General features: G+C 37.5%; 1 protein-coding gene across 5 annotated transcripts in view; it reads right to left on the bottom strand.

The window, feature by feature from the left end:
* SLC9A9 (solute carrier family 9 member A9) overlaps window positions 1-25,048 on the bottom strand; it is a 182,223-nt gene that overhangs the window by 126,076 nt on the left and 31,099 nt on the right. For 3 of the 5 annotated variants that reach the window (XM_068200782.1, XM_068200779.1, XM_068200780.1), the window contains exons 5-6: window positions 15,234-15,349; window positions 7,026-7,131 (exon numbers count right to left, since the gene is read on the bottom strand). The exons of 1 other annotated variant lie outside the window; for it this stretch is intronic. In XM_068200782.1, coding sequence (XP_068056883.1) covers window positions 7,026-7,131; window positions 15,234-15,349 — 222 coding nt within the window. The remainder of the gene's footprint in view (window positions 1-7,025; window positions 7,132-15,233; window positions 15,350-25,048) is intronic. One more of the 5 variants, XM_068200784.1, reaches the window with a different exon arrangement.

Genomic DNA, 25,048 nt, shown 5'->3' with positions numbered 1-25,048 from the left:
GGAGGGAGATACCTGCAGCTACTCTGGTTTGATTTGGTCTGACAAGTACAGACATTCCCAGCTGATTTGAGCTAAGCTCTATCTTCATACATCCCTCAGGGCAATCTCCAGAACGTTGCTCACTAAAATCTACTCTAGTTTAGCAGTCTGCAACTGAGGGCTGCCTGTTCAAAGAAATTGCATAGACAAACCAGTGCCAATTAGAGAACTGTGGAGGGCTGGCCCTGTCTGGGTAGCAGGTGCCCACCCAGCCACTCCATCGCTCCCTTCTCTGGATGAGGGATGGGATGGGGTGGGGGGAAAGAAACTAAGATGGAAAAGAGCTCAGGAGAGAAGATAAAGCCACACTAATAAAGCAAAAGTTGTGTGTGAAAGCAAAGGACAACAAAATTTTATTCTCTGCTTCCCATGGGTGGGTGATGCCCAGCCACTTACGTGGAGCAGTTGTTCCAGAATATAAATGCAGTAACATTTATCTGCCCATTCTTCCTTTCTCTTAGCTTTTATTGCTGAGCACATCACATGGTACAGAATATCCCTTTGGTCACTTTGGGTCAGCTGTCCTGCCTGTGTCCTCTCCCAAGTCTTTGTTCACCTCCTACCACTGGGAATGCTGGAGAGACAGCGCTGCTGCTGGGCCAGCACTGCTCAGCTGCACCAACACTGCTGGCTTATCAGCACCTTCTGCTCCCAGTGCAAAGCACAGCTCTGTGAGGGGGAAATGAACTCCAGCTCACACAGACCCAGCAGCACAGAGAGTAAGACCTTCAGCATGTATTAACTAGATCCTAACTATAATTTTAATATGGCACTAATATTGGAAAAAGATATGAAATACTGAAATGTGAAAAAAATTGAGTAAGAACTACTTCCTGAAAATATTCTCTTCTGAGTGCCCATTTTCATACTGACATTTTGGCTTTAAGAAGCATTACATTAATTCAACAGCATTTTTTCCTCTGATTTAAGTATAACACTAATCTGTACAGTAAAGCTTATGGAGGAGAAAAGAAAGGAAGTTTTGTTAAGCAAAGATAGAAACATTTTATGTGGGATTTCCTCTATTCTGGGAGAGAAGCTCTTTTGAAGTTCCTGCTAATAGCAAGTTTGGTTAGTTTCCCAGTGGTCACATCTCCTGTTCCAGATGGTCAGTGACGTGAAACTCTAATTATCATCAACAAAATAAGCTGGGACTAAACCCTTCCTCAAAGGTAAAAAGAGCAGATGGACAACCAAAATTTCATTATTATAGAAATAATAGAGAAAAGGACTCCTCATCTACCTTTCAAAATCACTCACTAACGTGATGCACAATTAACTCTTTGCTCTATTAATATATAAATTACTCTGTTATTTGAATGTTTGAATGGCTGCTTGGTATATAAACCTTGCCAACAATATTTGGAATAGCAGCCAAATCCATCTTGTCTAAGGGAACCAGTAAGTGAAATGATTGGCCTGAGCTTCCATCCGGCATTTTGTTTGCTTTCATTTCATTTTCATTGATTTTATTTTATTCTCCTCCACAATGTTACAGACATCCCTCCTCAGGAATCTTTGTGGGAATAAAATCACAAATAGCATTTATCTGGAATCAGGCAAAGCCTGTATCCAGAGATCCAGTTAGTCATTCATCCAGAGTTGTAGCTCACAGACACTGAAATCCCTGAATATTTGCAAAGGATCCAAAGTCATGCAGGTCAGTGCCATGGAGCAGCTCTCCCTAAGCCTGTTGGGTTCCAGTGCGGGTCTCACTTTGAGCTGTGATTTCTAGGTAAAGACAGCTACAAAGAAAGGGTCTGGGAGCAACTCCCTGTATTTCTGGCAGAATCTCATTCCTTTTCTGGATTCAGATTCATTCTCCGATTGCAGCATAGCAGTCTTTAGAACTGGCTGTGCTAATTCCTATTCTGTTGCCCGTTTTCTACAGTTCAGGAGTAGATTTGGATGTACTACTTAAGGATTTCAACACAGATACTCATCACAAAACAATATAAAACTGCAAAATTGCATCAGAGAAAGATAATCGTGTTTTCCTTTGCATCCCTATGAGTAAACAAGCTTTTCTTCTCTGTGAAGTGTCCTAGCTACAGGTTTATGTATCACTGTCACGATCTGTAGTTACACAATGAGTCTTATCTTTATTTCTTCTTTTTCCTAGCCATGCCTTCACAATGTCAATTAGTTGCTTTCACCAGCTCATTTTCTTACATCTTTATTTCACCATCTCTTCTCACCTCAGAAATCTATTTTCTTTAAACAGGAAAATGTTGCATGTGTTGATACTTTTTTACCTGTCACTTGTCTGATGGCACAGGTGCTTTTATTTTCCTCTTTCCTTCCTGGAAAGGTTCTGTGCACGCTTTGTACATTAGTTGGCAAGGAGTGAGGCTTTTATCCTTTAGAAAAAGAATTCCTAGGCTGAAGAGTTCTATGTGTAGGTACACTAAAGCTATTAGCTGTGTGTACATAAGGGCCCACTTATGGATAGAAGTGTTTTTTTACACTATTTCTATGAACTGATATGTCTAGGGTGTGTGAATAACATCTTAACACTCAGATACATGTTGAGAATAAATAGAACGTAGTTTCATTTTCACTCCAGTGGCTGAGATAATATTGTGAAAGACACTAAGGAATTGCATGAACACAGGGTTTAAAAAGTGGCTAAAATATAAGGGCTATAGAGAAACCAGCCTCCTTTTTGTCTCTTATGTGATGACTCAATACTTTTGCCATTTGCTAATAGTGCCTAACAAATCTCAGCACGAGGAAGGGGGTTCAGGCTGACAGAATTCCCTGTGTTCTTAGACTGAACAAACTCCCAGTTACCTACAGGTGGGGAGGAAGCTGAAACAAAGGATTAGCTAAGAGAAAAGTCTTTGTTTCTTAATTGATACACATGAAACAAAAGATTTTGACACAGTACATATGGAAACTCACAATGTCACTTTTAAAGGCCACTTTCTGAATATAACTGCAGTTTGTGGGAAAAATATGATGTGAGAACATTCAGATGTCTTTCCCCTATAAAATTTGTTATTCAGTGTGCTCAGGGATCAAAGTGTGGCAAAAACTATACAGAATAATGCTTCAAAAATGGAAGGGCAAAGGATCCAAATTAGAGACAGTCCATGACAAAAGAAAAAAATAAAAATATAATAATAAAGGGAGCTTCACATCTACTGAGATATGCATCAAGGAGACACTCATCATAACTTTCAAAGCCAATATTATTCCTCCAACTCCCAGCTCCCAACTTAATTATTCAGCAGCATGGTTACAATATCTGTTCTCGTCCTTTGCAGACCAGCTGATTTTAATATATAATACTCAAGGAACAACAATTAGAAATTGTGAAAAGTAGGGAAGTAACACTTGCTGATAATGGACAGTTGGCTCTCACTGGGATGATGACCACATGAAACACAGACTGAATACTTGTAACTGTATTTAATGTTTGTCAAATGTCTGTTTTTCAGTCTCTGATTACATTTCTCTCTTATGTATGCTATGTTCAAGTTCAGTGACATGACAGAATTAAATCCACTGAAATAATAACAATACAGGTAAACAAGCACCTAGAACCAGAAAGGTTTAAAGATTCTTATTCATTTTCTATTTGAGGTCCATTACATCACAAATTTCTTATATTTTGAAAATATCTAAACTGTACTAAAAGTACTAATACAATGGCTGTGCCTCCAGTGAGAATCACCAGTGTGTCAGAAGGAATTCTCTTGTCTGCCTAAGATAATTATAGGAATCACTGTCTGAGAAAAGACAATCTTAGAGGGTGCTCCGCACAAATTGAGCTGAACTCTGGCTTCTGAGTTATTTTGCCTGAAATTGATACTGTTTTTCAATACATTTGTTACTCTTTCAATAATCAGTTACCTTTGCAATGCTATTTTAGAAAGCCCTATACAAGCTTCTGCCAAGAAAGAAGGATTTGAGCATGATACTAACTTGTATAAGGTATGTCTAGACTAGAATGAAAGTATTTTTTGAGTGAAGAAGTTGTAAAATGACCTGAGTTGGTATATGTTCATCTTGGAAATATTTAGGAGGAACCACAAAACTACTTTTATCAGGATTTTCCTCAGTCAGTATTCTGGAAAACAATGTATGTAGGAAGTTTTTCTGGCATAATTAATCATATGGGTTTTTCTGGGTGAAAGCAGATGTGTTTAATAATCTAAAAAGTCTTGTAAGGCTCTACTATAATTTTTCTTAAATGCTTGGAATTCTTGATCTTTATTTTCTCTGAGAATTCTCACAAGTTTTTATTAAAAGGAGAATTTTATCCTAATAAGGAAAAGTTGTAAGAAACTCTGGAAGTGATTTTGATATGAGAAAATCCTCGTTGCATCTCCCATGCCCTTGTTTAGAGAGGCCCTTGTGTGTGTGAGCTCTCCCAGATGCACAACAGCTTGTCAGCCTTCCTGCAGCCACTGCTGTCAGTTTGAGTCAGTGATCTCCTGCACGGATTATCTTAAAATAGCACACTAAAAATGAAACCTTGCAGTTACCACAAACACCCAGGTGTTTGGTGGGGCAGGATGGCCAGTGGGGAGCTGTTAAACTGGCCCAGAGAACTGGTGTCCCTGGTTGGTATTTTCACTGTGTGCACACACTCTTGCAGCAACACAGCTCGTGTGACTTGCTAAAGCCATAGAAAAATGTAGGGGTGGCTGGTCCTGCTGCTGTCCTTCTTAAACTGAATGATAAACAGGACAGGAAAAATAGAGACTGGGGGGAGAAGCTGAAAGAAAGGAGAAAGATCAATCTAAGCCCTTGTTGGCAGACAGCCATGCTGCCTTCACCTTGCCAAATTGCCACCTCCAGCCATAAGGGCCTTCTCTCTTTTCTCTTCCTGCCTCTCCTGCAGTGAGTCACTCCTGAAGACATTATCTTACCTATTCTGTTAGATAACCAAAGACAATGTGTATTTTCATATTCTATTTTTCTGGTTATCATTATGTAGTGTACTAAATTACTTACTCTTGCTTTTCCGGATTTGTAAACATTATTCTCACACCTTTTTAAATAGACATCTACTGCTGTAATTATGAACATGTTGTGTTTGCACACAAGAATGGTTTGGGTTACAGGAGAAAAAATAGCTGTTCCTTTGCAGTGACAGAAAAACAAATTTCTTCATTTAAACTCAGGTTGGTTTAGTAGGGTGTTAATGACTTGAAGCTGGCAATATTAACAGTATATCTTTACTTAAAATGATACAGGAATATTATATTGGGTTGCAGAAGTATTGTATTTGTGCAGAAGCTGATTATTTAAGCCAGAGAGTAATGAAATGTGAAACCGATGATGCCATGTATTCTCTTCAGTCTCTACAAATGACTATAGAAATCAAAGAATTAGTCACAGTGAATATATAAAAAACCACATCAAATTTCCAGTGACAAGAGATTCTATACTAAAGATTTGTAATCTCCCATGTAACAGCAAAGAAAACAAGAGAAGGAGACAGGCTGAGGTGCATAACCTAGACTTGAGTCCTGTGAAGAGCAGAGCTTAGAAGCTCATGAATCATGTACTAGAATACTGATGGAACTGGAATCTGATGGGATTTTTCCTTTTCGATTTGTTCTGCAGTTGAGTTGCTCATTTGGGAGATCTGTGTGCTTTGGCATCAGGGAGACTGGAAACTAGAGATTTAAAACATTCCGGGTTCCCTTGAGTTGCTTGGAGCCTTACTGTTCTCTATGGGAACCTTGCACTAACAGATGAGGAGTCCAAATGAGCTGAAAACGTCTCGGCTGTTATTAAACAATGCCAAGGGAGAGAGATAAAAATCTGAGACATTGCCACCTACACGCATCTGTCCAAATCTAATAGCTGCTTCAATGCTTTTCTGTGGCTCTCTCTACCGAGTTGTCTGGTCTTTGCTTACTTTTGCTTTTGTGCATTTTATTATCTGATGTACCAGAGCTCTCCCAAGTGACACATTCCAGCCCCAGTCCCAGGATGTGACAGCCATGCTGTATCTAATCCTGGACTGCTGTGCTTAGACACTGACAGTGTTTGAAAACATTGCCCTTGCTTTGAAAACTCTGGGAGGACTTTAGTGTAGGTGAAGGTTACTAGCCTGATAACTGGAGAATGATAAATTAAATGCATGTTTTTTTTTTTTTTTTTTTTTTTTTTTTTTTGCAGCAATTATTATAAGTTGAAACTCCATGGCATTTCAGACAAAATATTAAGCTCATCTTTTAACTACTGTAAAGTCTTTTATTCTAAAAGATGGGATAAATCCTTGTTCAAGGAACCATGTTTTAAGGAGAAAGTTGGCACTGAACTGAGGCTTACTGTGAACCTTCAAACGTTGTGGAGAACTGAATTTGACTTTGCAGTTCTGTTACTTTTATGATTATCTGAGAGGATTATTTGTATTTCTAGCAAAGCTCTGGGAAGCATATAATACATGTAGAGTGGAGTAAACTTGAGTACTTAGCATCTGTGTTTTTAGGACAGCATATTCGTGTGTGATTTGGCCCATCATTTGTGATCTGTTTGAGGATTCCTGAGAATAAAAATGCTATATATAAATTTAAGATACTATTATCAGCTGAAGTTCTGCCAGCTTCCAGAGACAGAAGTAGATAAACAGATACTGTGTATCACTTTGTGGTTTTAATCTTGGAAAATAATAGATTGCAAAAAATAAAAAGAACCTGTCTTGAATTTTATAGTTGCTCTATGTCCTAGGTGCTCATTTAGCATTATTTTTTCAAGATACCATAAGCTTACCATTTTACAGAATATACTGCTTTCTGGGTTAAAGAACATGAACTAAAATTGCATTCTGGATATATAGTTGCTATGAACAGCATTGGAATTCTAGTGTTAACAAACCAAGAAAAATTCTAAAGCTACATCTTTGTAACAAAACTTTCAAATGGTATAGCTATACTTAAACAAAGTATATCAGTGAGAATTATATCAGTGAATAAAGCTTTAACTATCTCAGCAAGGAAAGAATGGAGGTGGGTGTAACTTACTGAGTCAGCACAATAGCCACAGCATCATTTAGGACACTCTCTCCAAACAGGAGTGTGTATAAATCTGTATCCACATTCAGTTCATGGAAAATAGCAAGGACTGTCACTGTATGGAAAGAAAGCAAAGAGAGTTGGCATCTTCATATTCCTCTGGCAGTTCAAGAAATAAAGCAATGTTAGAACAGAGGTTTTGAGAAGCCCAGTCCTATATATTGCCTAAGTGGATAACAATGAGTTAAGAAGAATGAACTGGAAAATATAAGATCCTTAAATTCATTAAGTCTATGAGTTTTGCTGCTTCAGCTGAGTTAGGAAGAAGCTTTCCCTCTCACACAGAGAATCCTACAGAAATTAAAATGTCAGTGTGTTTCACTGCGCATAAAGCACTGTGATCTTGTGACCACAGAGGAATAAGGGTGCTGAAAAGAGTTGGGTTTTGTGTGTGATGAGTAGGGGTCTACCTGTTTTAAGAAGGATATAATAACACTTATCCATCTGTTGCACATGTTCTCTAAGGGATGTGCAGCATAACCACCCTGTCCTGCACCATGTTCAGCAAGGATGTGGCTCATGGTAGCCAGGAAGCCTCTGACCCAGACCAGGATATTTGACACCTACAACCCATTCTAAGGCTCCTTCAGCATACCAGTAGTTTAAGTTCCTTCCTTCTCCCTGAGTTACACCCTATATTTGATTTTCAGTTCACCAGTGCAATAGAAAAAATGGAATGTGGTGAATTTAAATTGAAGGTGAGCAAATGATTTAGACACACATCATCAGGAGTATTTAGACATTTGGTTCATGTTCAGGTAATTAAGTCCTGTAGATATTAACTTAGGCCTTCTCTGGTTTTCCCTCTTCCCTGCAGACAGGGGATCACAGTCCTTCCTGTGGTCTGTCTTACACTTCATAATCTCCAGCTGAAGAAGGCTGGCTGTCTATGTTCTGTGTATGTATTTTTTGAATTCCTGTTATTCTTCCTATTTTCTCTTTGCATGGACACAGCAGAACTTTCTCATTTCAAACAAAATGTAACATAAAGACCCCCAGTTACTTGTCTGGTTAAAAATTACATGATAACTCACTGCTTCACTGGTGCTCATTCTAATACATAATTGTGCAGTTGACTCAGTCCTCATATCCCAGGAATCCCGAGGATTAGGAGTGCCTCTGGGATGCCATGTTCACATCTGACATTTTAGAAATAAAAATTACATACTTTTACATTCATGTGACTGCTGATAATTCATACAAGAACATGACCAGCTGATTATGCTTTGTCTTATAACATTTCTTGGAACTTTGAAAGCATTGTGCTAAGATTTTCTAAATGGCACTTAAATATCTATGTAATCTCAAAATCAGTTTATAAACCCAAAATAGATTCTCAGTTCTCCTGTGAGATTTTATGTTAAAGTGATCTCTGTTGATGTGTTATCTCTGAAGAATTTTGGAAGTGTTATTCTACAGAAAACAATTTAGGAGGTGTGTGTAGCTGAACATTTGCTGATATAGCTATATTTAAATTAGCTAGTTATATTTAACCATCCTGGTAACCTCACCCATCTACTCCTACTGCAGTTATAATTTAAACTAGGAAAAGAGTTCTTTCCCCAGAATAACTCAAAGGTGTAGGCAGAAGCTTTATTGACAAAAGATATTTTCTTGGTTCACCAACATCTATATTCAGGTTTTTGCCTGATTAGCAATGCTGACGTAATGTGCTAAATGTGGACTCACTTTAGTCTCCTCCTCTCTAATGTCATTGGCATAAAACCAGACTTGTTTTCTAAAACTATTTGCCACTTTCAGCTTTTGCTTATTAGCTAATTAGTTTGGGCTCTCATTAATAGTCCCTGTGATAATGATAGAAGGAAAAGAAAACAGTAATCAAAGTCAGTGTACTGCTGGGGTGTGTGTGGAGCAGGCCAAGCCAATTAGACAGATGCCTATACATTCCTTCCTCCTGCCTCCTAAATAAACAACTTTTTCTTCTTGCTTTCTCTCCCAACTCTACCCCAAAAATATTTAATCTTTTCAAATGAAAGCAAAATAATAAAGCAAGCAACACAGTAATGCATCAATTGCCTCTTCTGGGAGAAACTCCCCAGTTCACCCAGTTCTCAGAAAGTGTCTTGCATTTCAAATCTTTTACCATTTGCAGGGGAGGTTATTGGATCTTCTTTACCTGTCCCTGACTGAAGGGTCCTGGTCTCTGCTCTGTCCCTCTGCTTGTCTGGCCCAAGGCAGAGCAAACTTCAGCCCTACCTCTGCTGATATTTATCTGATTTGTTTTTAAAGAACTGAAATGATGCTGGTTCCACAAAACTCAAGGGAGTCTAACTCGCTCTTCAGTATTCATACCATTTATAAATGCAATTATTCCTGAATCATGTCTAACCCAAATCTCCCCTCCTGCTTTTCAAGTCTGCAATTTCCATTCCTAGCCTAATGAGAGAGAAAAATTTGTCATATTTATTCTGATTTTCTTTCAGCAGAATTTGTCTATTCAAAGACTCATTTCAGACATCTCCTCCCTAAAATGACTCACTTCATTCAATCTCCTCCTTTAGCAATGTTTTCTTGCCCTCTAATCTGCTCGTATCTTTTCTGAAATACAGTGCCTAAAACCACATCCCAGTAATGTATTTGACACTTGCTGTCAAGAAATAGAATGAAAAAATGCTGTAGAACATAACATGTTAATAAATCCTGTTTTCCTTTTTTTTTTTTTTTTTGCTATGTATTGGTACTCATGACTCATTTTCATAGGTTGTAAATTCGAAATTGTTTTCAAAAGTGAATGCTCACTTCTTATATGCTATCTATGAAGATGCTTTTTTTTAAGTACAGCATTTATCCTTGTCTGTTTTAAATCATTACAGGAATCATATTGAGTTCTAACAATGCCTTTCAAAGTGTTTGCAATCTCCTTTCAGCAGAATATTGTACAATAAAGAAACACCCTCCATTGCACTAGCTAGCTCATTAATGAAAATTATAAATAGTATCTGCACAAGAACAGAGATCTGCAGGATCTTTAACACATGCACCCTTTTAAGAGCTCCAGGAAACATTTTCACCTTGTTTTGACCACCACTGTCTAGGCACTTCCCCATGACCACATCTGCCTTAATTAATTATGAGAATCTCTGGGCATAGGGCAGAATGGACACATCAAAGGGGACGTGCTACTCTGCTATGGAAGAAGGTTAGTTTAAGTTACCTTAGAATAATGCTCTAGGAATAGTCATCATGCCCAACGAAGTCACATCATGTTTTATCAAATAGATGATTTCAAAACTCAAGGGAAGTCATTTAAAAACAATCCTATACCACGGTAACATGTCCAGCCTGTGAGAACTTTGATATCTAAGTAAATTCTGTAGATGCTGCCCTGCAGTCAGCTTGGCCCCTGGCTTTCTGAAGGCACTGCTGAGGAACAGTAAGTAGGGCTTGGAATTTGTGTAGTAACTACTCAATGACTCCTATAATTCATTAGATACAATCTGTGTTACAAAGATACCAAACTGCTTTTCATTGAAGTCCTCAGCATCTCTTGTTTCAGTGCAGGCAAACGAGGACAGAAAAAGAGGTGGGTAAAGAACAGGCTGGAAGGACAGGTCATTGGGGGAGCACTAACACCTTTTGTGGCAGTAGAAAACTGACACCGACAGAAATAACATGTACCAGAGCTGCTGACTCAGAAAGGGTTCTGAACTTCACTTAAAAACTCAGTGATGGGAAGCAGGAAATAGTGAGACATCTAAGATTTTCACAGATTTTATTTATGCCAACAGAAGTCTGATTCACTTCTTCCTTGACTTCATGGGCTGAGGTAACATCTGTCACATGCTAAGCCCAACATGACTTCAGTTGTACCCAAGTCATATAAATGACTGTGGAGCTGCTTTGTGAAAGGTATCTTTTGACAAATGTAGAAACAAATTGGCTTGTTATAGATGCCTGTAATAAGTATATATACTGAAATATCACCAAACTACAACAATCCCTACGCTAAATGTATCCAATGCTACTTTGCTGTTATTTTTAAAATAATAAGGAAACAAAAAATAAATTACGCCATTATATAAAATACTAATATTATTGTACCTCAGTCTTCTGACTAGAAGTATTAATATCTTTCATAGCTCATGGGCCTAAATTCTTTTAGGAATGCAGTATCCAATGGGAAGAAAATAAGATTAGAGAAATCTTTTATTTCCTATTGACTTTGTGTAAAAATAAAGATTCCAATTTGAATTATAGACTCCTTTCCCTATTAATAAGTCACAGCACTCTCAGATTAGTTCAGTGGTGAATAAGAAGAAAGCAGATATATATTTAAATTAAAAACACATTTATAAACTGTTTTACATAAAGAGTGTTTGAAATGCATTACCTTGTTGTATTTATACATTATGCTTCTTAATGTAAAATCCATGGATTTTATGAGAAACAGAAACTGCTCTTTCTGATAAATATCAAATTTTATCAATAACAAGAGCAGTGCAACCCACAGCTCCAGTTCAGCTGTAACCATAGTAACTTGAAAAAGGGAAGAGCCTTGTGATTGTCAATGTGACCAAAGGTAAGGGAGTTCATATAGCTCAGAACCAGCTGCGCTCCAGCAAACCCTGGGAAGGTAAATCAGTTTTCTATACTTGAAACATCAAAAATTAGAATAATAATTAAAAAAACACCAAAAGGAAGGGCTAAAGGCATGTGAAATGTCTTTGGATGAAAGGTGGTTGCCCAGAACGTGTTACTAGCAGCAGCCCTGGAGACTGCCCAGAGAGTTGTGCTGTTTGTGCATTTGTGGTGGCTGGGGCAGAGTCCCATCTTTGCACCCCTGTGCCAGGTCTGTGCTGTTCATCATTGCACTACAGGCACTGGCCCTGCAGCAGGGCTCGCTGCTGAGGCTGCCAGTCAGCCACAGGGGACAGCTGTGCCACCAAGCCCTGCGGCAGTGTCACTGTGCAGGTCTCTGATGGCAGGGACCCGGAGCTGGGCTCCACAGCCCCTTCCCTGCTCACTCTGCTGCTCTCGAGCAGGGGACAGCACCGCGAGGAACTGCCCTGCCACCTCTGACGGGAGCCCAAAAACCCTCCCAGAGTCAGGGCACATCAGAAACCAAGTCCCAGTACTAACACAAGGAAACCCTTCAACAGTGAAACAAGGAGATCTGTGCTGTTTTATGCAGATGAAACAATAAGTCATGATTTCCTTGACAATGTGATGAATTATGGCTATTGATCAGAATAAAGAAAAATGTAAATACTGGTGTCATGCTTTAAATAAAGAATAATGAAGGGATGATTTGGGAATTTAAAAATTCTATTTCTTAAAATTTAACCTCTCACCTGAAATCTTAAAATGAGAAACTTTCTCTACTGAAAATTATAAATTATTGGAAGGAGATGTTCTCTGTAAAATGAATTATTTGGTTGAGAGTAACCTTGTTTTGTCCCTGAAGTTTCTACCTCTCCTTTCTAGAGACATGAAAGTTTTTTGAGACAAAGTATTGTCTCAAAATACAATCATAATTATCAACAAAGTATTGTTGATATTAAAGGAGCAGAGTCTATAATGCAAAACACAGTCCCAAGTATATCCAGTCCTAAATTAATTTCTTAATCTTAGTTCCAGTGCTAGTTTTCTATGTAAGAGAACATACAGCATATAAGAGCAATTCTTCTGAATTATTTTTATGCCAAAATATCTAGATTAAAAATCTTCTGATAAACTTCAGAACTAAAGCCTACAGAGTGCTATGACAGTATTTCCTTCTTCTTAACAATACTAGAAAATTCTACCTGGCATACATTTGTTTACTACCTTGATAGTAAAAGTCTTTATTTAACATGTAAACACCTACCAGTCATCTTTGCTATCACAAATAAGGAGCTCAATCAAACCAACTTCTGTCAAGTCAATAGATCAGTTTTTAGCATCTTTTGAGACTTAATTGCTTTCCATAGCCAAGGGAAATTAAATCTCTTTTTGAAATGAGTTCATAATCCTACATAGTGAAGAATTAAATGAAAAATAATGTAGGAAATCTGACAGGAATTTATTATTTTATCTTAAGACTAATTTATTGTTGATAACATTAACAACATTTTACTAAAGTTTTCTTAAAAAAACCCAAAATGAACCCAAGTTATCACGGGTAAAATCTTTATACTGATTATTTTATGCCTTAATATGTATCAGTCCTCTAGGGAACCATATTTGAATTGATTTTGGAATGCCAGGGAGCTCTTTACACACTTGAGATTATAATTCACTAGCAAATGCTAAAACACAATGAAATATTTTCAGCAGTGTCGACCATTTAATTGATGAAAAACTTAATTCAAAATTCTCTTAAGTCTTTGAGGGGTTGAAATTTATGGATAAGATTAGTGAACACATGAAACAACTTAGAATAGTGAATTGATAGCAGAGGGAGCAAGACTGAACATAAAAAAACTCTTGGATGTGCACAGACTATATAAGCAGAGAAGTAATTAGAAACAATATTAATCAGTGACAGTTTGTCATACTATAAATAGTTTATAAATAGCCTGTTTAAAACTCTCGGAAAACTACTCCTTGTAACTTATTCCTTACAGTTCAAGATGAGCTTCTGTTTTGTTGGTTTTTTTTTTTTTTTTTTTTTTTCTCTTGATTTTTCTAGATTAATCAGTGGTTATTTAATACTTTTATAGTCAAAATCAGTGCATTTGTCTTATACATTACTCATCATAAGTCAACATTTGTGAAACTAAATAGTCTTGGACTGGGAAATGGGAAAAGAAACGAAGCCAGCTGCAAAACCCTATTCACAACACTATCAAGAAATGTACTCGGAAATTGTAAGAACGCTTTTATTCCATAAGCAGTTTGTTTTCCTAGGTTTTCCTTGTGCTTCCAACCTCTGTGTTTTTCTCTTGCTCTGAGGATAGGCTTCAATCATGTGCTGAATTTTATTAATATAACTGGGTGATAAAAGAAGTGGCAGCATATTGGATGTGTGGATTAATTTGAGAATAGCAATTTGATGCAGCTTTACAGTAATCTTGCAAGAACTGGCTTTGTGGAAATAAATTGTTTTATACTGTACTTTTAAGCTGTCAGAATGATAAATCACAAGCCCAAAATATTTCATTAAATATTGAGACTTCATTTAAAGACTGGAAAAATTTGTAGAACAATATTGTTTTTTCTCATATATTTTAAAAGCCATGAATTTGAAAGCTTTATTCCTAAGTCTCTAAGAGAAGCTTCTCAGGCATAGTTTTTTAACACTAATGCAGCATTTTACATGCATGACAATGTTTTCTGTTCTGTCTCCTTTAGCAGCTCAGCTGAAAATTTTGCAAAAATCCATTGCACCCTTGCAGATTTTGTATTTTGTCTTAGCAGATAACCTCTAAAAAATCTGTTCACCTTCTCCTTTACTGTGTTCCCACAACTGCAAATAGCAATACTTTTAATATCTGAGTACTCTTATTGACATTATGGACATAACAAAACCTGGACAAATCTATGAAAGCTAGGCTAACTTTGAGATTAGACTGTTTTTATTAGAAGGCAGGACTGGAAGACCTCCAGACATCCCTCCAAATCTAAATGATTCTGTAATTCTGCGATTCCAAAATTGACTGAGTCTGTTTCTTAGACTTTGCCATTTACTGTAACTTTGGGCTTTAAATCTCACATCTGCAAATTCAAGTCAATTTTTTGGTATCTGTTAATTTGGAGTTGTATTTATCACGAACAATTCATTGATATCATATAAACAGTATTTATATGGGCAGATTTGAACGCTCCATTCCCCATATCTTTAAACGGGGTTAGGTCACACGTGGATGTGAGTTGTGATTATTATCTGTGAGGCTCCAGCTTCCAGCAATTCTCATATCAGCCAGCAACAGGTGGTGTCCTGAAAATCAGAGAACATTTTCCCAATCTTTTCAGCAACCTCAATTATAAAGTTTGTGATCTCAACCTAGGAAAACCAGCAACTAAAAATCCACAAAAGACCTCAGGAGATGACTTGGACTTTGATTGACTTATGATTACCAGAATATCAGATATTGAACATCTCAGGGAAGGGAAAAAAAAAAACCCAAGAACAGAGACTTTGAATATTTCTATGGCATATACAGCTCTTATTTACTCTTCTGACTTTTGAAAAAGTAACGTATTTGAAATGGTTACCTGGATCCGTGGCAGACATCAGCGATCCAAAAAATAAACAGTCAGTGAAGTGGAATTCCCATTGCTTTAATTGGCCAATGTGTACCATGGCCTTCACAAAGCCATACATTATCAACCTGTCAGGGCAAGGATAAGACTGGTATTCAGACAGAGTATTTAATACTTATGTTTAATTTACAGTATTAAACAGGTTCTTACACTCTTCAGCTTCTTTTCAATGAATGTATCACATGAATACTGAACATAAACTGGTATCATATAAAAATTCTATTTCCTGTTCAACTGTCAAATATTGTATTGAAATGCCAGATACAATTCCAAATCAAAGGTTTTCTGGGTAATTTTCATCTGCTGTTAGCAGAGAACAATGGTTTGGGTTGTTTATTTTTCAAAAGAAAGATAAGGGAAGCTTAAGAAGACGTTATTAAGACAACTTTGTCTAATGTAGAACATTTAAACAAAGGCAGTTCTACTATCAGCTCTGTGCCTTGCTCTGTATTTCTAAATGAATTGTTTTATTCTATCAGCTTTTAAATGTTAGCAGCATGCAAAGCTCCACATAAGGTCTCTAAATGGGCATATCTAGCAACTCACAGTGTCAGTGAGCCAACAGAGTCACACTTCAAAATGCACTGCTACAGCCTCACTAGTTTCACAGGAAATGTTATCACTGGTTTATGTAACTAGACAGTGCTCTCTGAGACGTGCATTCCAATTAGAATATTGAAATAACTTGGAAAAGAGATTCACTTGTTAGAATCTGTTGCAGATTTTTACAATATTATTAATGTGCAGTCTAGTTAATAATAAACTCTACTGCATTCAGTGCCTGTTCCATAAACACATTGATTGACAACTGTGCTCTTGTAACTTCAGACTCTAAACCCATCATTTAAACAAGTTCCATGCATGCTCATCCTGAGCTAGGTTTTGCCCTCAGCTTTTCTCCTAAGGTGCTCCCAAAGTCACATGAACACAGACCTGAGGGACAGATAAAGTGCAATTAACAGACTGCCTGAGAGTTAATTACAAATTGCTTTCAGATGCTTCACCAAGCTCACTGTATTGCACAAGGAGAGAAGCAAAGAGGTCACCACAGCATTCCCCAGTGGCCCTGAGTATTTGTGTACATCTTTACAGAAGTTCTCTAGCACACAGTTCACCAGCAATCACCCTAAACCACCGTAGGCAGCTGGGGGTGTCCTTGATTGATGAGCTCACTTTCTCTCCCTTCCCAAAGAATAACGACTCAAGACCTTGCAATGAACTTAGTCTTTTTATCCCCAGCAAAATTTGTCAGCTCTCAGGACTGAGTCCTTCAAAACCTGACTGTGCTGCTGCTCTCCCAATTTTCAATTGTATCCAAAGCCACAGTAATGGAAGTGAGCACAGCCATGTCTTTTAGAAATAATTCCCTGAACCTACTTGCAGGTTTGTCCAGAGACACTCTTCTCCCTTATTTAAAAAATATTTTAAATTAGTAAATCAAACTAAGTTCTTACTATTTGGCAAATTTAGTACTGATAATTCTATATCTTGAAAAGATTGATCCCAGTGGATACCTGAGCTCCCAATGGTAGTGATGTTACACATCATCCAGTAGTACCCAACACAGCTGTTCTGGTTGGAAACCCAAGAAGGAAAGCACACCCCAAAGACAGCAGGGCATTAATCCCAAGGAAACGGTCTGCACTGATAGTACTACTGCTATTATAAAGTAGAATTGGAAAAAAATGGTCTTATTGGTTTTTTAGGGCTGCTGTCATTTAATTTGATGCATTTAGTATATTTTTAGCAAGTTTACACCAAATTTCAGTAAATCAGGTTGCTTTATTAAACAAACATCCATTTAATATATGTTTAAAAATTTATGAAATGTCTATTAGTAAGTTGCAAATAAAACAAAGCATCAGTGACTCTGAATTTCCTGTGGAATGTTCCTGTCTCATGGGAACATGCTCCCACCCAGTGCTCACTGCTGACACAGAGCAGGCTATTGACACCAATGGAGTTAACATAAGAAGCTCTGAATCTGTTGAGAAGGATAGCACTTCTATTTCCAATTCCTGTCTGTGAAATCATCTTTTTTACTAATAGATAATGCTAAATTTTATTTTTCATTGTTTTAGAATTTCAGAACTGAGATCTTCAGGGCAGTGTAAAGGAAAGAGAACTTGAGTGGCAAATCAGTGTAACTCTAACTTTCAATGTGGCTTTTAAAATGATACTGCAAAATTATTTTATATACATTGTGAACATATTTTTAAAATCTATATTGCAAATACCCTGGTAAAGCTGTTGTCTCTTAAAATGTGGGATCTTTATAGCTGTGTTCTAAATGATCCTTATCTGATAATTTTATAGAGTAAGAGCTATTTTCTGTATAAGCCTAGATTTTGCATCTATGCTGTGAACTGTGCATCATTTAGAGCACTGTATTTACCACAGGAGAAAGTGCCCCTTCATTTTCCCCAAATGAAGCAGTGAGTAGGATTCTGTGGAACAAAAAGAATGAGGCACAGAGCTGGGCAAGGACTCAGGATAGGAGACTTCTGTTGAAAATCTGAGTCCTCAGAGATGCTGCCTTAGGTCCCTGCTGCACTTTCATCCACAAAGCCTCTTAACTCCCAGGAGGCTTTTTGGGGGGTTTGTCCAGCACTGTGCGTGTCCAGCACGTCCTGGTTGTCTAGAGATCCTCTGGGATTCCCAACTGATGAATGGCCTGTCTGCCAGTGAGAACTGTAGGGAGATCCTGACTCTCACAAAGCCCAAAGCTGCAGGCAAAGGAGGTGGCTCCACTTTGCAGTCCCTTTCCACTCTACTCTGATAGAGCAGGACATGTGAGCCTCAGAGCCAAAACCTTGCTTCACCCCATTGTCCTTTAGTTTTCCTACACTAAGATGCCAAACATGGTCCCAGTTCCTACAAGCTGCTCCACCTTGCTCAAAAAAAGCCATTATTCATTAAATTAGGCAGTTGGAATGTGCATGAATGTGACAGTGGGATGTGGTACCAGGTGCCATGGGTCCTATCCTGGGTGATGGAATTCTGACCTTAAGCCTACCCTTTGAAGTCAAATTCTTTTCCCTCTGTCCCTCTAGCTTTGTGTAAGTGTCTCGAATTCTCCTAGGTGACAAAGTGTCCCAAACTGCAAATTTTTTTGCATCTAGGTATATATGTCTGTTCTATAAGCTACATAGAATCAATACCGAGCAGGGAGTTGATTTGGAATTGTCCTACCTCCTTCTTGACTTCTTTTTGTCATGAATAAATCCTCAAATTCAGCCATGTATTTTTGTGATCAGAAAGTAGATTATTAGAAACATGATACTTTAGAAACAAATTGCAGCTAAATTGATCAGTAATTAAAAGTTGCTGAAAACTTCCCAGTTGGACTTAGTGATGGTTTGGTTGTTCAGAAAATGTTTGTGAAAAACTGATTTGTCATAAATTTGGAAGTGTCATAAAGCAAGAAAACAGAAGAAAAAAATGCAGATTAGCTTTGCTGCAGGAGACCTGACATTTTCTACAGCCAAACATATTTTTTTAAAGTCTGGGGAGGAGTCCATCAAGTTAGAGCAAGTATTTTACCACTTCAGCAGGAAAAGAGAAAAACAGTAATGTAATATAATGAAACCCATGAGAATTCAGAATTTTCCAGATTACTCAAGTCTGGCACTTACAAAAGGCCTCATCACTAAAAAATGCTATATAGAATGCTGTCATTACACAGTAGAGAAGACACCATATAAACATTTGACTTGCTGAAGTAAGAATCTTCTGGGAAACTGAACTTTAACTACCACAATTTCCAGTATGAACCAGCAAGTAAACCACACAAACCACATAAAATCTCAGCACAATGACACAAAAAACCCCTTTAAACTGACAAAACTAACAAAAATAAAAGTAAATAACAGACACTGAAGAATCAGAACAATAACTCTTCACGCCTTTAATTATTCTGAGCATTGGGTTTTTGCAGCCAGACTGAATTTTGAAGCTTGTTGGTGTAAAAAAGTGTGGTTGAAGAGTCTCCATTTGTGCAGGGTCCATTTTTTTTACTACCACAGTTCTGCTATGCATTGAGAAAAGGAGTTTGGAAAGCACACTGGCTGTCTGTGTACTGCTGGAAGTTCCAGTGAGTTTGTTTATAAAGCTGCTCTCCAGGAAGGCTTCTCTGGGACTGGGACATCTGTGGACTTGCTGCTGTTTACACGTAGAGGGAAAAAAAGAGAGCCATCTCTGAAGGCCTTTAAAGAGTAAATACAACACACAAAACTTTCTAAATGCTCAGGAAGAGCTTTAGATACAGCTCAACAGAAGTGTTTGTTTTTGGGTTTTTTTTTTTTTTTTTTTTTTTTTTTTTTTTTTTTTTTTTTTTTTTGCAAGAGTTTCCTTTAGTAGCATCTGGTTTTAAGGGATCTGAAAAGAGACAGCAAAATTGCTTTGGGGGTTTTGGGAAGCTCTTGTCAGAAAGCTCTGAGTAGCAAAACCTCTCTTCAGCAAACTGCTAGTGGAAGAGAGAAAATGGGCAGTTTTAGAGCAGAGGAAGTGGGGTATGTCTGGTGCAGAATGGGGAGGCTGCAGGAAAGATGCAGAGGACAGAAGCATTGCAAGTAATCCCAATCAGGATCAGAACACACTGGGCAGCGAACGATACCAGAGTTTTCAGGACAGGGAGGCTGAAAGCCTAGCAAGAGTTTTAGTCCTCGGGGTGGCTAAGAAAGGCCAGGTTGGTAACAGGTAGTGAGCACAGCACACCCAACAGGTCAGCAGACAGCAGAGGCTGCGCTGCTCCCAAGGCAGCCGGGGAAACCAGCCCGGGACCAGCACCCCGGCAATGTGATGCTGCAGGGGTGTCCAAGAGAAGTGCTGAGAGCAGCTATGAACACTGCACAAAGGGGACAAGATGACAGTGCATAAGGTACCTTAGGGACACGTGAGATGAGACAAATGCAAACTGAAAAAAATCCTTCAAATTCTTTGTGGTAAAAATATGCCTCACTGGTGTAGTCAGGCAAGAAATCTGTGCCAAGCTTTGCCTCCTAAAAATCCCAGCCACACCTTCAGCTTGCAGGACCTGGCATCACAGCACCTATCCCTCTGCAATAGAGCAAGCTGAATAATTATGGCAATAAATACATATTGGCAGGTTAGTTTATAGGCTACTGCTTCTTTGAAAACTAACTGCATCCTCTCATGCAAACTAAAATGGGAAAACCTACCAGTTCTAAAAGAATCTACTCTAAATTTAAAGCTCTAGGGGACATAAATAGAACGTAACAGAACCTGCTAAGTGAAGATATACAGCACACACACATGCCCTGTATCCTCAGTACAGATAGCCCCATCTGCCTGATGATTTTATCAGCAGTTGAATTTTGTTCAGCTTTGTTATTCATTGCATTATCACTGCTGAATCTCACTAAGGGTCTTTATTGTATTAAAGGTTTTAAAAACATAATTCCAGATTTAAAGTGTTTGTGCAGTTGTGCTGTGTAGCATGGAAGAGACTTGTAATTTAAATCTTTCTTGCCAAATATGTTTTCTCGTCTGCAGAGAATTTTTTATCTCATAGTCTAACTCCCTAAAGAATCTTGCCCTATCTAGACATGATTATCTTGTAGCTTGAAGCCAGTTGAACATAGCTACAGATTGTAATCATGCAAGTAAAAGATGAAAAAATATTCCTTCACATTTCTTCTTTTTCACAAGGAACAGTGATATTAATAAACCAACAATAGGAAAAGGGGATGATTTTATTCTCAGTTGTATCTGAAGTAACAGTGATTGACTGATACCATAGTAGAAATAAAAAGTCAGTTGTCAGAATTTAAAATATATGCTGAAAAACACAAATAGTAGAGATGAAAATAAAAATTTATTTCTTTATTTTGTTCTTTCTTTTTCTAACATACCGATATATTTCTATAACTTTTTCCACACAATAGAATTCTTCACATCAAATGCTCTGGCCGCAGTGATCCGTTATTTCAAATTGCCCTGTGTGCTACTACTTCCTTCTTTCAGTTCTCTTTTAAATCAGTTTTGTCCTAGAAAGATTAGTATCATGGGCTTTTCTCCAAAAAATCATTTTCTCACTAATCAAAGCAGGAGAAAGCCTCACTGAAGTGTGTCAGGTAACAATAAAACAGTAGTAACATTACCTAAAGTTATTCTGTATAAATCACACAAGAAGAAAACCCCTCTGGCTATAGAAATAACAGAGATCAGAAAAGAACCCGACTTTACAAATCACTGCATCCCCAGTTACCTGGGGCACAGTGACTGTCCAACAGCTGAGCATTAGAACTACAGAGCTGCAGCTCTCACAAAGCTTCAGCACCAGCAGATCTGACACGGCTCCAGTGAGCCCTGCTGAGCTGCAAAGGGCCTTGGCTTGGCTTTTCCCAACGGGCAGTGCCAAAGATCTACCACAGAGATTTTGGCAGTCACAGATCATCTTCTGTGTGCTTCTTACATCAGAAGTTGGGATGGGAAGCTAAATGGAAAGAAACACACTTTACACCTCAGAGAAAGGGAAAGAAAGGCTGTCTTTCAGTAACCTCACATCCACAGGCAGCTTGGCTCCTCAGACAGTCCTGCGCTACTGGAGTTTTGGGAAAGTGAAGGCTGTTCAGAGTTATTCAGTCAAGCAAACAGGTATTGAATGTAAATAAAAAAATCCAGCCCAGGTTTCTATATCAGTCAATTTGGGGGCCACTGGTAATAGAAAAAGTGAAGAGATCTGAAAGAGGCTTCAAAATTGCAGGGCTGTCATGCCCCGTTGATTCACCTAAAGGACGACCATCCATATTTGTGTTTGAGGCTTTAGGACTGGCTTGAACAAGATTATGCAGAAGATCTGAGTGCTCAGAAAGCCTCAGTGTCTGAGCCTTTGCTCAACTAAAAATATCTTCCTGTGGACTTGTCCTCATGAAAGTAAAGAATAGCCACATGTCAGTACGAATTTTATTTCATTAAGTCTTCTGTAGTACATTCAACCATGGGTTGAATTATTGAAATATAGAGATCCTTTCCGTTAAAATGGAAAAAAACTTTTTTCCCAGGTTCAAAATTTCAAGATACAATTGTAGATTTTGCTGGTAAATGCTAATCGTGTAGCAAAAATAAAGAGTGACAAAAAGGGGGTAAGTTGTGAACACACATGAGATGAAAGTTAGTTGAGGTCATCAATCTTCACTGGAAGCTGGAAATAATGGTATTTCATGTTGTTTTTTTTTTTTTTTTAATTTCTTATCTTTTTTTCAGCTGACTTTCAAATAGCCTTACTGTATTAGAGGTTTACAACAGTGTGCATCACAAACATACAAACCAATTCACCGCCACTCAAGACAGCACACTATGATTTAATGTATTTTTAATATTTCTCTAATGAGTATAACACAGCTTCAGGATCCTCTGCTCCTGAGCTCCACTTAAATTAGAGCCATTATGCATTATATGCCTAACAACCTGAACCTCTGCAATGAAAAACCTGCACTTGATCTCAGAGTGCTGAGTAAAATGTAATAATTACTTGGGTAAATGAGCCATGAAACACTGTCAACTGTACTGAGTCCAAATCATAGTGCCACTTAATATTTTATTGCAGTACACAAATTTAAACATTATCTCAAGATTTACTTTACTCAGTGTTATAAATTGAGAGAACCATTGAAAAAGGGGTGAATTACTGATAGTCTTACATAATTTGAGACAGATATCCTCATGACAGTAAAAATTAACTCTAGAAAAAGCAGACATAAGATTTTTCCAGACACAATAATGTAAATTATTTTAGAAAATCCAAAATCAGTGTTTTACAGAAGGTGGTGGCATTCTAAATAAATATTAGTGACACCAAGAAAATTTCATTATGAAAAAAGGACTGAAAATACCCAGTTTACAGAGGGAAAATAAGACAGTGATTGTATTATCTACAGGTGTTAAATGTAATTAAATGTCAATAACTCAGAGTTCTCAGATTACACAATTGTTGTCTCATCCTGATCTAACACACCAAGTCAGTCAGGGCCAGGTAAATTGGGTTCTCTGGTTTATTGGCTCATTCAGTCAGTTAGCAATGAAATCACTTCACCAATGAGATACTTCAATGATGACCATAATTCTAGCAATCAGAAAATGCAAGGTTTTTCTTTACCTACAAGAAGTCAACATTCTGAAGAATTTAGTCTGGTCTAAATATTTAGGGGTTTTGTAAGGTCAAGAACACCTGTTGCAGCTCATAACATTGTCTCCAATATGAGAAGTTTCTCTCTAGTTCTCAGCTGACTGGATGCTTTGTATTCTGAAATGTTAAGACCCCTAATCCCATCCCATTATCAATATAAATGTCTGACTTTAATATTAAAGACTCTGCTAAATCCATGGCTTTAACCACATGTGATAGCACTAAGTGTCTCAGATTAGCTATGGACTCAGAACAAAACTTTGTATCTGTTTTCTTCACCTTTGAACCTTCAAACGGGCCGACATATAATATTGTGTAGCACCTTATTATTATATTGACAGAGGGATATATGAGGATAATTTTGTCTTTTCAACCTCAGGAATATTGTATGTGTGAAGAAAACTCTAAGAGTTTTCTTCAGAACTCCACATGACAGAAAAATCCTATTTTCAGAAATAGTTTTCAGGACAGTCAAGAATGCTAATATAAAGAGAATGCTTTCCATTGTCTGTGGAAAGTCATCAAACCTTTCAGATCTGAGTGATTAAAGGGAAAAAAGTCTGATTCAGAGAAATTCACAAGAAAACTATTTGGAGTCAAGACAGTGAAAGCCAATAATATTTTGAACTCCCTCTCCAAGTATAGAAACATTACTGCATCCTAACCTGCTATCAATCTATGTTAAAGGCAGAATCATGCTTCTGGTTACTATTCATGCTGACCTAATTAATGAATAATTCAGCTATTCTTTAAATTTCAGAATGAACTTCTCCAAAGATTCTGAAACAGCAACACGTTTGCCCCACGTTTGAAACTACAGTGTAAGTTTTGAATTTTACACATAAAACAAGAAAATATTTTCTTTTAGTATTTCACATCAAAATACATAAACCTCATGATCTCATTTGCAAGGAACTTCTACAATAGGTTTTCACTGCAGCACCTGATGTTTCCTTTAAATTAGCTTGTATTATCCTTAAAAGGTAATTAGGATCAGTTTGTGATTTCAGAATAATGTAAATTAGATTAGAGAATAGCCTGCTGTAAAATAGGGCATGAAATGAACTATAAAGAAAAATATTTGAAACAGTTTTAGCATTTTTATTGGATTAGCTCAGTCAAATAGTGGTACATGTAACTCAAGATCAAAGAAAAGGGGAATTCATACCTGCACTATAAATGAAGATTGCCAGGTACCCTCGACAGGCATTTAAGTTAGTGCGGTTTTCAAATGTAAAATTTATTGTTTGACGAAAAAGGTAAATGTGTTTAGGACAGACAGGGATATTGCCAAAGCTTGAGTTTCCAGGTGCCTACCTGGGCTTGGTTCTGTCTCCCTTAGAAATAGGGGACACTTTGGAATATCAACCAACTTTAAGATACTGAAGTTCCACTTTTGTAAATTAGAGTGTGGTTACATCTTGGGATTTGGATCAGTCTTGTGCCTTAGTAATTGAAATCTAAAATTGAGACCTCTGAAAGTGTGAGAATTTCTGTAAGTGTATAGACAGGAAAAGAAACACATCCAACCTTTAGCAAACATTTCAAGTTTAGGTTTGTTTTTAAACAGAATCCTCGCTCTGGTGAATAAAGATGGAGGAGAACGATAAAATTTCTT

This window comes from Anomalospiza imberbis, chromosome 10, assembly GCF_031753505.1.
Source record: "Anomalospiza imberbis isolate Cuckoo-Finch-1a 21T00152 chromosome 10, ASM3175350v1, whole genome shotgun sequence".
In the NCBI taxonomy this organism is placed as follows: Eukaryota; Metazoa; Chordata; class Aves; order Passeriformes; family Viduidae; genus Anomalospiza; species Anomalospiza imberbis.
The sequence above is the reverse complement of the archived record's forward strand: the minus strand, read 5'-3'. Positions and strand labels throughout refer to the sequence as shown.